Source organism: Synchiropus splendidus, chromosome 16, assembly GCF_027744825.2.
Source record: "Synchiropus splendidus isolate RoL2022-P1 chromosome 16, RoL_Sspl_1.0, whole genome shotgun sequence".
In the NCBI taxonomy this organism is placed as follows: domain Eukaryota; kingdom Metazoa; phylum Chordata; class Actinopteri; order Syngnathiformes; family Callionymidae; genus Synchiropus; species Synchiropus splendidus.
Window position 1 is genome coordinate 11,474,668 of NC_071349.1, and position 14,054 is coordinate 11,488,721.

Genomic DNA, 14,054 nt, shown 5'->3' on the forward strand with positions numbered 1-14,054 from the left:
GTACATTTCCACGGGGAGGAAGTGTACGAGAACATAAGCAGACACACCGTCTGTGGCCAAGCCTACGCTGATCTGAACCCTGCCACAAAGCTGGAGCAAAACTACATGACCCTGGCACCAATGTCAGCGTCATGAGAATTTCCATCCCTCTCTGTCTCCTCCCGAATTATTCACTTCATCTTGCATTTCTACGCAGTGCTTCTTTGCCTCTAAAGTAAAGTGGGACTCTACTTTTCGGAACATTGTCAACACAGGTTTATTTAACTGCATTTTAATTGTATTTATTTCCCAAACAATATCCATTTACTTACATTAAATGTATAAAAAAATAGGGGTATACATTTTACTATACAGTTTATTGATAGCAGTAGTAATAGTATAGACGTAGGATTGGTATTAGTGACAGTAGAAGTAGTTACAGTAGAGGAAGCATCACACACTGTCAAAAAGAGGACACCCAAATGATATTTGATATGTTTATTACTTTTGTTTGTTTCTTGGTTCTTCTTGTGGCATTGAGGTGAATACATCAACGTCATGCACATCAACAAATACTTGATGTTCTGTTGTGTGGTCAACAGTACTGAAGATACTTTCCAGACGGTTAGACAATAAAAGCTGTTGTGTATTCAGTGGCTCATTTTTTTAAACACACCCGTCCAACTTCTGCTTTCCACCGTCACACAGGAAGAACAAGACAAGTGGTGCAATACTCGCTATTTACTTAAAGTTCCTGGAAACTTCATTTCTTCAAGTTGGTTCTCCAATCTGAGGGACTGACATTGTTCACGGTGCTCTCAGTACTGACTGCAGACTTCCAGCTGAAAGTAGTGGACACTTTTGGAGCTAGATAAAACTCCACTGTCATAAAAAAAAATCACACGCAAGTCGACACTGTTGTGAAGAAATTCAGGGAGAAGAGAGGAAACACTTTGTGACACGACACTTCCTCATCACAGATTGTACAAAACAAAGATTAATTCTGATGACACTGAAACAGAGAGAGTTCTTTTTTTTTGTTAAAAAATATACATTTTTGGATGCTAGTTTTCTCTGTTTTGTTTCAGATTAAAAACTGTGACTGTGATCTGCTGCCTGCAATTTATCAGATTTTTTCTTTTCTATCTCATGAATATCTCACTCATTCTTCAAACTGTTCTTTTTTTAAATTAATGAACATTATAAACATACATTGTAAACACACCACTGACCCGTTGAGTTTAAACATTCAATGAAACATAAAAGCAGTAAAAAAATTGATGCAAGGATTCTAGAGAACTGTAGAAAATGAAGGAGGAAAAAAATAAATATAAGCTAAATGGAAAAACAGCAAAGTAAGGCAGACAAAAAGATAAGCAAAATATCAATGACAATGAGAAATCTTTTTTTCAGCAACCAAAATCCAGTTTTATTCCATCTTTATGTACAAAAATGTTTTTGTTTTTTTTTTGTCACTCCATCTCATTGCGTTCGTTGTTGAATCTCTGGCTCTGGTTGTGGCTGTCCACCGAGAGCTCCGTCGTGAACGCCTGTGTGCACCTCTCGCCCTTCGCTAGCTTCTTCAAGTGAGCCACGATGAACCTTCGGAATTTCCTGGTGGCGAAGCAGTAAACCACTGGGTCCAAAACGCAGTTGAGGCCCATCAGAACCAGAGTCACCTGATGGGCGTCATTCAGAGCCTGGCGCGTGTTGTCGGTCCAGTCCACCTGACCCCAGCCCTCTTTGATCTGCAACACCGCCGCCGTCCAGAACCCCTGAACCACATGGTGAGGGAGGAAGCAGACGATGAAGACCCCGACGACGGCTATAAGCATCTGCAGAGCGCGCCTCTTGACCCCGGTGGGGCTTTTAGCGGACACTGACTTTCTTGTTACACCTGCTGATGCCTTTAATCCCGTCTTTATAGGACTTTGTGTGAGTAAAGTTCGTGCGATGAGAAGGTTGCAGATCAGAACAAGGAAGAAAACCACAAAAAACAAGGCGATGATGGCTAAATGAGTGGCCAGCAGCTTCCTCTTGGAGCCGTCGTCGTCGTTTTGGTAGCCTTCGAAACAGCGGGTGATGTTCTGCTTGTCCATGTTTGTGGCTGGAGATATCAAGTAGGGTAACGCCATGGCAATGGTCACGGTCCAAATGATGATGCTCACGATGATGCCCCGGCGGCGGTGGTCCGAACAGGCTGCGTCCAAAGGTCTGGTGACCGCCCAATACCGGTTCACGCTGATCACCCCGAGGAAGAGGATGGAGCAGTAGGTGTTGATGAAGAATTGTGGCCCCGTCAGGCGGCAAAGGAGGTCCCCGAAAATCCAGTGGCCATCGCGATGGTAGTAGCTAATCCAAAAGGGAAGGGCGCACACAAACAGGAGGTCGGCCACCGTCAGGTTTGTCATGTAGATTCGGATCTCGCCCATGGCTTTGGCGCCTCGCAGGCCTCGCAGGACGAACAGCACGTAGAGATTGGCGAAGAGTCCAAGGATGAAAATGATGCTGTATGATACTGTCAATAGCTGATAGCGAAACTCCGAATCCAGCAGGTTCGTGCTGTTAGAAGAGGCGGGGCTCTCTGTGGTGGCCGACATGGTGACTCGCACAACACTTGTCTGCAACAGATAGTTGAATAACGCATTTACAGTTCCGCTCTAGATTGAACCAAATGTATACATTTCAAAATAAAAGGGACCGTGAAACTCTGTTTTGTACCACACCAAACCCATATTCTCCTTCATTCTCGCACTTCAGATGGATAGAAAAACCAAAATAATTCATGAAGTTTCCTTTTTAAACGTCCCTCATAGCAGAAGGAAACTCTGCAGAGCTTCTTTTAGCTCAACCCCCAGGTTCTAAGGTAGAGGACGGTGACGTCAGGACTGCAGACCATAGGTTTTGATCCCAGGAGGCCTGGTCCTTGACACGGGAGAACCCCCTCCCACTCTTGTACAGTAACAGCCCTATATTCATATGAGTTTTCTCAACCACATCTTTGTGATAAAGAAAGTGCTGAGATGATTGATGATCTTCAGGTCAGAGAAAAATTCAAAAAGGTTGTGCGATTAAACTCAGGAGCTTAGCGATCACAGATTCAAATTTATTCAATAAGGTGATATAAAAACTTGAATAGACCATCGTGATTTATTGTGCTATTGTCAAACTGATGCAAAATAGTCAACATTTTGTTGTTTAAATGTATGTATGGGTCCATCATTTGGTTCAGTAATATACCAAATTCATTCACATTGAAAAATGTGGCTTCTTGTGGCAAATATTCTGATACCATTAAACTGCGATTCATTGAGATTAATTTGTCACAAATTCTCTAATTAATTAGATTATTTTTTGAATCGAATCCCACCTCTCATAAAAACGCTACTAGCACACTCTCAATGGCCTCGGTTTCAACTCCAGTACTGGGTTTGGTGCTCAAGCTCGCATCAAAGATGTGGTTGAAGATATGATTCAAGCAAACAGCTCGCTCAACATGTCCAGACCAAGTGAGAAGAGTCACGCTCCCTCAAAGATAAGAGGAGGAAGAATATATATATATATATATATATCCCATTATGTCACATATGTCAAGTATTATATATTGTATTATTAAAAAATACATAAGTATTATATATATATATATATATATATATATATATATTATATATATATATATATATATATATATATATATATATATATATATATATATATATATATATATATATATATATATATATATATATATATATATATATATATATATATATATATTGTTTTTATATATATATTGTTTTTTAAATCAGAACTGACACTTTTCAACCAAATGGGTTTTTATTTCTTTATATAACTATCTGGTCAGATTTATACAGCAATTGATCACTATAGAGTATATATAGAGTTCACTATATCAACTGAAGTTCAACACCTGCGCCACTGGGAGCATGGGAGTGATCTACCCATGAAAAGCTGGGACTAACCCTCTTTTTTCCAATATACGGAGTAATATTAGAAAATAAATATAGGGATATGGAAAAAATATGGGCAATAATAACATTACATTTAACTATGTAACAATGAGATTAAACATATATATTTTGAAAAATTCAAAAGAATATATGGAAAATAATAGGTGTCTCAAGGGGGGAATGTCTTAAAGAATTCAACTGAGTAAAGAAGCAGAGAAGACTTGGATGTTTATTTTTGTGAGGTCAGGTTCACACATTACCTTGGTTTATCAATCGTTTTTAACAGGACTGAACAGGAGACGCCCCAGGTAGCTGATAAATTCTCACAGCCTTGTACGAAGGGGATGAACCATGTACTCTAAGTGTTTTACTACAAACTGTTTTCCCTCTTTTGACACACTCAAATGACATGTTTTGATTGAAAGGGTTCCCTGAAACATGCTGAGAAGGTTACGGTCTCTGAAGGAGATCAAGCTCTCAGTACTTTCAGATCTACTGTACGATAATAAAACCGACACTTTGTACTTTGAACATCTTAAACTGTCATGAATCATTTCCCGTCTTGATTTGGAAGCACATAAGAAAAGCTCAGACTTACGGTCCAGATGTCAGGTCTCGCGGCGGTCGTGATCCGAACTGAAGTGAAAGGTTCCTCCTTGAAGGAGGTGCGAGGCAGGGCAGAGGCGGTCGGGGAAATCTCACATGTTGCAACACAGCTGCTTCCTCTGTCTCGTGTCTCCCTGCTGGAGCAATAGGGGAGGGACAGAAACTTCCCATTCTAAGGAAACCTGCCAGTATGATCGCAAGTCACGTGTGAAGATACGCTATTGCTAACATCTTTCTACATTAACACAGTCACAATAAATGATCTAAAATATTCTCAAACCAAAGATTTACTCATCAATAAGTGCGTCTGCCCACAGAGTAGTGACTTAAATCTATATTTAAATAAAATTAAAGGCATCTATGTCAAGTATTTCCAGTTAGTGCTAATGCTAAGCTATTGCTAAAGATTTATTTACACGGCATCAAACGCCAACCACAGAACTGGCGCTCAAATCAATTCTACAAAACACGAAATAAGTCAACTTTATTAGAACGTAGAGACATTTAGACATGTAAGTTAGAAGCAATAACTTATGCGTAAAGAATTTAAATCCTTTTTTATACATACAGAAATTAAATTAAAAAAAAAAAAAATCTGGAAAAATGTTGTATGTAATTAAGATTTGAAAAAATAAATACCGCAGAAAAATACTGAAGTATATATTCTTTAAATATTATGTAGTTTGAAAATTGAGTTTAAAAATATATTTTAAAATTCCATTTTAAAAAGCAAAAATATACACCTGAAAGGGTGATATGATGCATTGAAAAAGTGAAGAAAATTGAAATACTGCAAATAAAGTCGAAATAGAAAAATTGTACTAAAGATTTTAACCACATGATGGTGCTAGAAGCCAAAGAAATAACAACATTTTTCAGCCGTTTATCTGTTGGCTGTACAGGGGTTGATGAGATATGTTCATGGCTTTAATCTTTGCCAGATATTTACATGTATATTTATATTTATATAAGATAATGATGGTTAGCCTCAATGTTATTTGGTACTTGCCCATGTGACTAATTATCACCTTTATTTACTCTGGTCTTAATTGGATTTTATTTTTATCCTGTGACACTTTGTGTATTTTAACGTTCACAGTATTTATTTCCTCCTTGTGTTATGCGCAACATACACAGCATTTCTGACATAAATTTTAGGTACGCTGCAAGTGAGACTGCAGCACGTCTTCAACTGGTAGTTTGAACTACAATTGCAAATCCCTACATCATCAGCAAACATCATGGTCCATGGATGCTACTCCCTAACCTCATACATCAGACCACTGCGGGCAAAAACACTAATAAAGAGGGACGTAGTGAAGTATTTTACACGACTGATACTTTATATAATTGATCCTAGCATAGCACAGCGAGCATGCTCCTTCTGGTATTTTGGACTGCCATGTTTTCTAACGCAGTCCTGACTTTCTACGACTTGCACGCCATCTGAATTCTGCGCCACAAATCCCACCAGGTAAGATCAGGGTTTTGACAATGAAAATAATCAAATGCAGATTTGTGCTGCTGATCCCTGATGGTCGACACGGCTGGAAGGTTTTCCTCCCAAACATTATTTCAAGGAGTGGTCCAGGTCCAGGTGTGCGGAGAGAAACGCTGCCAGGATCTCAATAGCTGTTTTATGGGCGAGCTTACTTTTGCTCCTGAAAGAGCTGAGGAGTCAGGAGACGTGCATTCCTCAGGGAGGCGGGACGGGTGGGAGAGTGGAACACTTCTTGTCCCATTAACACGTTTTTACATTGAGTCTTTCACCTCACCTTGATCTATTGCCTATGGGCGCCGCGTGGCGAAAGGTTTTTAGAGCTGCGAGAAGGAGGTAGGGTGTTGATAGACATGTTTAACTCCACACATTGCTTGGCAGAGGTATGAGGCTGTGGGTTCTCTCGCTGAGATTTACTGCTCACCAGGAGGATTGAGGAATGTCTCCCCACAGTGAGAAAGAGACAGTCGAGGCAAGGATGGACAGAGTAAGACGTCTTCACCTTGAGCTGACATGAATCTTGACAGAGAGCTAAATTCCACAGCGGATTCTTTTCTTTTCAAATCGGGATGTTCAGAAACATTCTTACTTTATACTTTATCCACGTGACCTTCCGCTAAGAGAGCACCTCCCATTGGGCGTCTTGTGCTCTACTCTGAGCCTCTCCTGAATGTCTGAGCTCATCTTATCTCTTAAGTGTGTCCAGACACCCAACGAGTTTAGTTTCTCAACCACAGTGTGGTGCACCTCTTTCCTCTTTATCACTAAAATTGGCGACCTTCTGAACCCTTTTTGCGAGTGTAATTTTAAAAAGCAACTCCAGATTAGCATTCTATCAGGTTTTGACCAGTAATCGCTACTACGTATTTCCACACATGCAGTTCTCGAGAACCATTTCACACCGATATTTTTTTTTAATTGTGAGCATTTTTTTATTAATCCAAATGAGCGTGAAAAAAAACAAGTCGGCAACACTGCCACCTGCTGCCCCAATGTGCTCATCGCTATCAACAACATTTCAGATTTTAAAAATATCAAATTCTATAGATAAAATAATGTAAACTGGGTTTAAAAAAAGAAACAGTAAAAAGCAACTTCAGATTAGCATTCTATCAGGTTTTGACCAGTATTCGCTACTACGTATTTCCACACATGCAGTTCTCGAGAACCATTTCACACCGATATTTTTTTTAAATTGTTAGCATTTTTTTATTAATCCAAATGAGCGTGAAAAAACAAGTCGGCAACACTGCCACCTGCTGCCCCAATGTGCTCATTGCTATCAACAACATTTCAGATTTGAAAAATATCAAATTCTATAGATAAAACAATGTAAACTGGGTTTAAAAAAAAGAAACAGTACAGGTGATTAATATGGAGGTATGCACTCTCTCAGTGTTTTTCTTAATTTTAATTTTTGTGCATGTGAGACAAAGTGCAACTCTTTTTACTGTAAAAGCGAAGCAGTGAAATGACTGCCATAAAATAAAACAGGATGCAAGGAGGAAGTAAAAAAGTGTGAGACACACCCGCTCACAAACACGCAACAATTGCGATGAGCAGATGTGGAATGAGCCAGAGTCCAGGGTCCACGCCCAAGACCAGAGAGTCTGCAGTCCCACACCACCGCCACTGGGCCGACGTGAGGTCACGGCATATTAGTGTAACTCCGTTGTTTAGAGTTCACGTCCTTGTTTCTTGTCATTTGCATGAGTGAGTCGCTAAATACCGACGCAGATCATCCAACCTATTTGTCGCGCACACCGCAGATGTTCAGCGCAACACAATGTTGTTGATGTATTTGGATAAGTGCTCTGACGGCCTGCCCCACATTTTGATCCATCTGGGTTATATCTGTTTAATACTGGCTACAACCCTCCCAGGGAGGTAGTGACTTAAGCACATTAATCTTTATCCTCGCTGGTAAAAGAACATAAAGACGGCGCAGCTATTGTGACACGGAATTGTTGTGCATTATTACCCTGGAGTGTCAAACATTGTCAGCTGACGACTGAACCATTCCTTGGACTCTGCACTATTGACTTCCCTGCAAATTTGGTGATGTCTGCTGGATTACTCAGATTAGACATTGCAAGTCAGTCTGGCCAAGATTCATGACGAAAAATAAAAAATAAAAAAAGCAGAAGCTCTGGCTTTCTTTCTTTTTTTTTCGGGGGGGAGAAAGGATTAATTCTGGTCAACCACAAATTCTTTTTTGGAACAAACAAGTTCATGTTGTTGGCGAGAGTGGGATGTTTGTGATTAGGAAGGATTTTGGCTCTTCCTGCTTCAGCTGGTGTGCGGAGAGATTACATTCCCTGGAATCATGTGATCACTCATAAGACTACAATAAGGATTGAGAGGCGCTGCTGTTTGATTCATGAGCATGATCCATGAATGACGTTCGCCGCTGGATTCTCAGACCTGAGCAGTAGTTCTAGTGTAGGAGAAAGACGGCAGGGTGGAGGTGGGTTGTGAGAAGTCATTGCTTTGTCAATGGGTTTATCTGTTTGCAAAATAGATCGATAATTCAGGATTGGATTTCAGATGAAGGAAATATTTATTCCGTCTGACCCACTGTGACAAAAGCTTTATGGAGCGTTTCGGTTTCTACTGGGTTGTGCCATGACGCTCCTGCTTACAGAGCAATAGTCTGTTGTGTGCTAGTTTATTCAATATTGCCAGAGTATTTAGAGATCAGTCAGGATTCTGTCTGCTGAATTATGAGTTGTTTTATTTACTATTATTTATTATTTTTTTCAGCAGTTCTGACGGTACGAAATACTGGGAGTTTTATTAATTCATGATTTTTTAACATGGTTTTTGACCCTTAAACAAAATAATCATTGGGAACATGATTGTTGAATATATCACCCAGATTTACAAGGAATTTTTATTATAACTAAATTTTCATTCCATCCTCTATTGAATATGGAATCCATTGATTTTCCTTCCACAAACTATTTAATTGTTTTTTCCTGTTACAGTAACAATCTGTACGATTCGATCAGATGGTCACCTTTCCAGGGTGTCCCTCACATTTCCCAGCTGCACTCAGCACGGGTGGGGAAATATTATTTTCACTGGGCCATAAAAAAATAAAAAATAAAATAAAATAAAATTACGAATAAATAGAATGTTGTTTAAAGGACAAATTAATTAAATATTTCAATTAATTTGATCTTTATTTACTAACTTTAATTATTAATCAATATATTTGTGGTAAAAAAAAAAAAGTGTCATTAACCAGTATTTTAAATGACAAAAAAAAACTTTAATAATAATCGATCATAAAAAGGGAAGGAAAGAAAAAGTGAAAGAATTTTTTAATTTTGGTCAATTGAAGTCATAAAAACACGCAAACGCGTTCTGTATTTATTTCGAGGCACGTAAAAATGACTTTGAAATCTAGCGAGGCGCAGGATAAGATCAAAACATGCTCAGCAGTCGCGTCCTTCTGCAGCGCTCTCAACATCCACCAGTCGAACTTTCCCATGTGAGGGAGGGAGGCGGGACCTCGCGGCCGGGAAGGGCGTTCTCTTTGCGGTCAGACCGGGCAGAGTCATCCCGAGGGGTGGGTCCTCCGGCGGCAGAGAAGGAAAACCCACCTTTTTTCATTGTTAAGGACGCGGTGGAATGTGATGGTTTGATCTCAGCCCGGCCAGGGAGGGGAATATCCGAGAGGAAAGGACCGAGAAAAGCGCTTTGGAAAGCTGCGGAAGAGAGGAAAAGCAGCCCCCCCTGGCGCCTCCAACTCTCCGGGCTTGTCTGGGATGAACTCGCCGTGTTTGCGAGTCCGCGTGAGCTCGACTTGTGGATACAGCGTGGAGCTTTGAAGAGCCCGGAGGAGCCGAGGTACAGTACAGAGTGTTTGGCTGTGTGCGAGCGAGTGGTATGTGCGGGACATGCGAGCGTGGTTTTGGGGCTCGAACAGCTGCTTCCTGAGTTGGCTTGTCGGGACTGCAGGAGTCTCAACTGCGGCAAGTTTTCTACCCTCCTCCTCCTCCTCCTGCTGCTGCTCTTCCTCAGCAGCTCGGTTTTTAGCCAAAGTGAAGCATCCGAGACTGCGGTGAAAACCTCAGGTGGTTCAAATGCACTCGGAATAAATCTCCGTCTGAACACGTATGTTATAGTCGCCATGACATCAGGCGACCTCTCAAACCGGACAGGAGTTGATAACATCACTCTCTTCTGTGTGGAAATAATCTGAATCCGAAGGTGTCCTCCTGTTGACATTCAGTAGCAGCTATAAAGGCCTCACATCCACAAGTGAAAATCACACCTTTACAAGCTGAACACTGGTCACGCTCCTGGAATTAAGTTTCATACTTGTGAACTGAGGAACATCCTTATAATCCAGGTTAATCCCTTGAGGAAATAAGGCTGGAGCATGCAAGACCATTCAAGGAAGGGATCTTCCTTTGACTCTCCTCAGGAGCCATTATTCAGATAACACTGTATTCAAATAGTGATGTGATCACTGACCATTTGAAATCAAAAGTGCGTTACGTGTATCATCTGAGACATGACGGAATACCTCAAGACAAACTTCAACCTCAACCTTTCTGTTGTGGAAGCAGACACTTACTTATACAAGTGACGTCTCGCCGGAATGAAGTATGAAGTGTAGAGGACGTGTTTTCGGATAGATGGATGTTTGCTCTTGAGGGTGTGTACTGCATCGGCAAGATCCTCACGGTACGATACGCATCATGATACTTGGGTCACGATGTGATATTATCGCGATATATCATAGGGTTGTGATATAATGCACTATTCTACAGAGTGAAACTATTTAAGTGAAAACTTTTCACACACTTTTTTTAAATACTAAAAGTCAAATGCAGTTTGACTTGATGAATGGTATGAATTTTTTGGTGGTGTCGAGCTCATGTTGCGTGGAAGTTATTATTCTTGTCTTTCCTGTGACATTGAAAGCATCCAACTTTTCAGGCAAGATCACAGTGTGGTTTAAAACCTGAGGAACAAAGTGGTTTTAATAACTGAGAGCTAAAAAGTCACGTTTTACTGACAACTTAGCAAAATTGTTTTATTTTACTTTCGCAGGAAAACAAAATATATATCAAAGATCTAAATAACACCATGCATTGCCATGTCAATATTTAGTCACAGCTCTACTTTATATGCTTTATGAAGTTGTTGTCAGTAAACGGTGAATGGTTATGGGAGCAATATGAACCATACGAAACCAAAATACAAACATTTGGAAGAGCAATTTCAATATTTATTTCAATCTTAAGTTTTTGTTTGTGTGTGCTTGGCTCAGCTCAGTTTGCTACACAACTCTTGGATGAAGGCGTGGGCAAAGCATGGCCCAGGGGCCACATACGGCCCTCTGCCTGTATTTATGCGGCCCGATTATTCATGACTATTGGTATTCTAAAGTAAAGGCTTTAATTTTTAGGCGTTTATTTTCTTTTCCCAAACTGTGGTTATTTATTGTCATAGTGAGATGCGAAATTAAAATAGATTATTTTACGAGTAATGGTCATTTGAACTGTGTTTCTGTCCCTCAAAATAAATCAATAAACACACTAAATAAATAAAGAAAAACAATCATATTTAACTTTTTCTCCATTAGTTCTGTTACCAAGCCATTTACAACCGAGAAAGATCTTCCAATATTTATGATTCATATTTGTAATATGTTAATAAAATGTTTGCAAAATGAAATAAGCAAGCAACTAACATGTTACAAGCACGTAATGTCATGGTATAATGGCACTTTTTACCTGTTTTTTGGCAACAAAATGTAGACTAAAATGACGACTGTTTCTTCTGCCCTGCTGTCTTTTGGTTGTTTTGTTGTGTGACAACAATTTAAAGGGAAAATAAATGTATTTAATTATTTTATAAATTACGTTACTGTTTAAAAGACTAACTCCATGCTGCAGTCATGTCACCTCATCACATGCGTTTCAGTGAAAACAAGAAGGCAGGAATGTCAGCGTTCTACAGCAGCTACTGAACAAACATTTTGGAATGACTTCATCATATTCATGCACCATGAAGTCTTGACATCCTGGATCTGAACCAGCCGAGGTTTGCATGAACGTTTGAAGCCAAAGTGAAGCTGTTGGTGGATCTCTTGGGATACGCTCAGCAGAACCAGATGTAAAGCTTGTAGAAATAACACCGTCAAAGCAAGACAACTTGTATTGCTTCCATTAAACATCGACATTGTTTAGTCTGTGTATCGGTAGCATTTGTTTTCCCTCCATGTATTCAACAACAAGGTGCTGTAGGCCTTCGTGTGAACAGTGTTTGTCCTGTGCTACCTCTTTTTTGGGGGGGAGTGTGTGCACGTGTCAGCAGCAACAGATGTAGTTGTGGTGGAATACTAATCTGCCAGGTGGGGCTCATAAAAAACAGCATTGGGAGGGAAGGAGATGGCAGAGACCTGCCTTGACCTGTTTCAGACATGAAGGAGACAAAAAAAAGTTGGTGACGACTTTCCAGTAAGGCTTGCCCTCCTCCCAGCCTGCTGGCTCGCCAGCTGCTAAAGCCACCCATGTGGTCCGTGTCCCCTCATGAAGGTGTCCCGCTTCAGCACGGACGGCTCTGATGAAATGTTTCTGAGGGAAATCGAGGATGAACAAAACGATTTATGGTCTCCGTCAACTTATTTCACTTTGACTTCATGGTATTTTTCTCAGCCCAGATGCCGGTTTGGACCTTTGCCCTTGTAATTGAGCGTAATTATTTAGTCAAACGACAGTTGTCGGTGTTGACACAAGAGGAGTGCCTCCACGACTACCTGCCTGAGAAAGTGAAGAGGCACACAAAGGGAACGTTCATGAGCAGCGGTGTAATTGGCTGACAGAAACCGACTGCAGCGAATCAGGTAAAGACATTATTGAGATAATTCTGTATTGCCATAACCTCACGGTACATTAGCCTGTACTAGGCTCTACTTAGTCATGTTTTCTTTTCTTAAAGATGACGTTATTTTTGTGGCTGAACGGCAGAATCAATTCATGTATTTTCACTTTAAAACTCAGGGGAACCATGTTAAACACTAGTAATGGGCGGATGTCTCGTCTTGGTGTGATAAATGCCGTAGAAAAGCAACTCATCCAGGGTTTTGGACTTCTGTATGTGTGCTGTGGTATCTGGCACCAGGATGTTAGCAGCAGAGCCTTTAGTCTTGGGTCAAACGCGAGGCACGGGGGCCAAATGCAGCCCACCAAGTTGTTGAAAACGGCCTTTAAGTGCAAGAAAACAAGTGTTCAGACTTGGCATGAGGGTTTTGTGAAGCGCTATACAGTTAAGTTGGAGTTCTCGTATCCCAAAATAAATCTGTAACGCAGTCTGTAACGTTACAAGCACAAAAGGTTTTATGCTGTGCAAACCCCGTCATTATGCTCTGACTTTTATGTGGGAAACCGTCATGCTAACTTCAAACAAATCTAATACACCTCAGAACCATGTTGATATTGCATTGAAGCTTCGCTGTTGGAGTGTTTCCTAGTAAACAGAGATCATGTTGTCAAAAATGTATCAGGAAACTGAGTGGAATTTGATGAGCAATGGAAAGCGGATTTACTTTGTGCTATTCATGTGCTGAGATTTACTACCAACAATGGAATCAGAAGGTAAAGAAGCTATTTGGAGTTTGTAACTTTTTGGTGCTTTTGTGTGCCTGACTTTGACTCTACTGGGCCAAGGATTTGAATGTTAGCAACGTGAACTTGTATTTGTTTTAAGCCGAACGAGGCGGTATAGATTTAGAAACATTGCTTGGGCAGAAGAAGACATCTCCATGAAACACTGAAGCTTCTCCTCATCCTATACTGTTGGGCCAAACTCTGGTCCCCATCAGAGCCTCAAGCACCTGCAATCCTTGCTGTGCTCATGACTGTGAAGTCGGACCAAATCTCTTGAAGCCCGGCAAAGTCAGTGCTGTTAGTTTCGCCACTATGATATTGCGTTTCCAGGCGACTTCTCTGTGACGCAGGTAACTCCCTCTCCCCTCATGC

General features: G+C 40.6%; 2 protein-coding genes across 2 annotated transcripts in view; one reads left to right on the forward strand and one right to left on the reverse strand.

Moving 5' to 3' along the window:
- Nucleotides 1-481: 481 nt before the first annotated feature.
- Nucleotides 482-4,570, reverse strand: ptafr (platelet-activating factor receptor). The gene is made up of 2 exons (XM_053845380.1): nt 4,549-4,570; nt 482-2,600 (listed from the first exon to the last, which is right to left on the reverse strand). Exon 2 carries the CDS (start codon nt 2,577-2,579, stop codon nt 1,452-1,454), a length of 1,128 nt encoding a protein of 375 aa, XP_053701355.1. The 5' UTR covers nt 2,580-2,600; nt 4,549-4,570; the 3' UTR covers nt 482-1,451.
- A 5,025-nt stretch (nt 4,571-9,595) lies between these two features.
- Nucleotides 9,596-14,054, forward strand: part of luzp1 (leucine zipper protein 1) — a 43,524-nt gene continuing 39,065 nt past the window's right edge. Inside the window, exon 1 of the mRNA XM_053845096.1 lies at nt 9,596-9,909. The gene's annotated coding sequence lies outside the window, so the exon portion shown is untranslated. The remainder of the gene's footprint in view (nt 9,910-14,054) is intronic.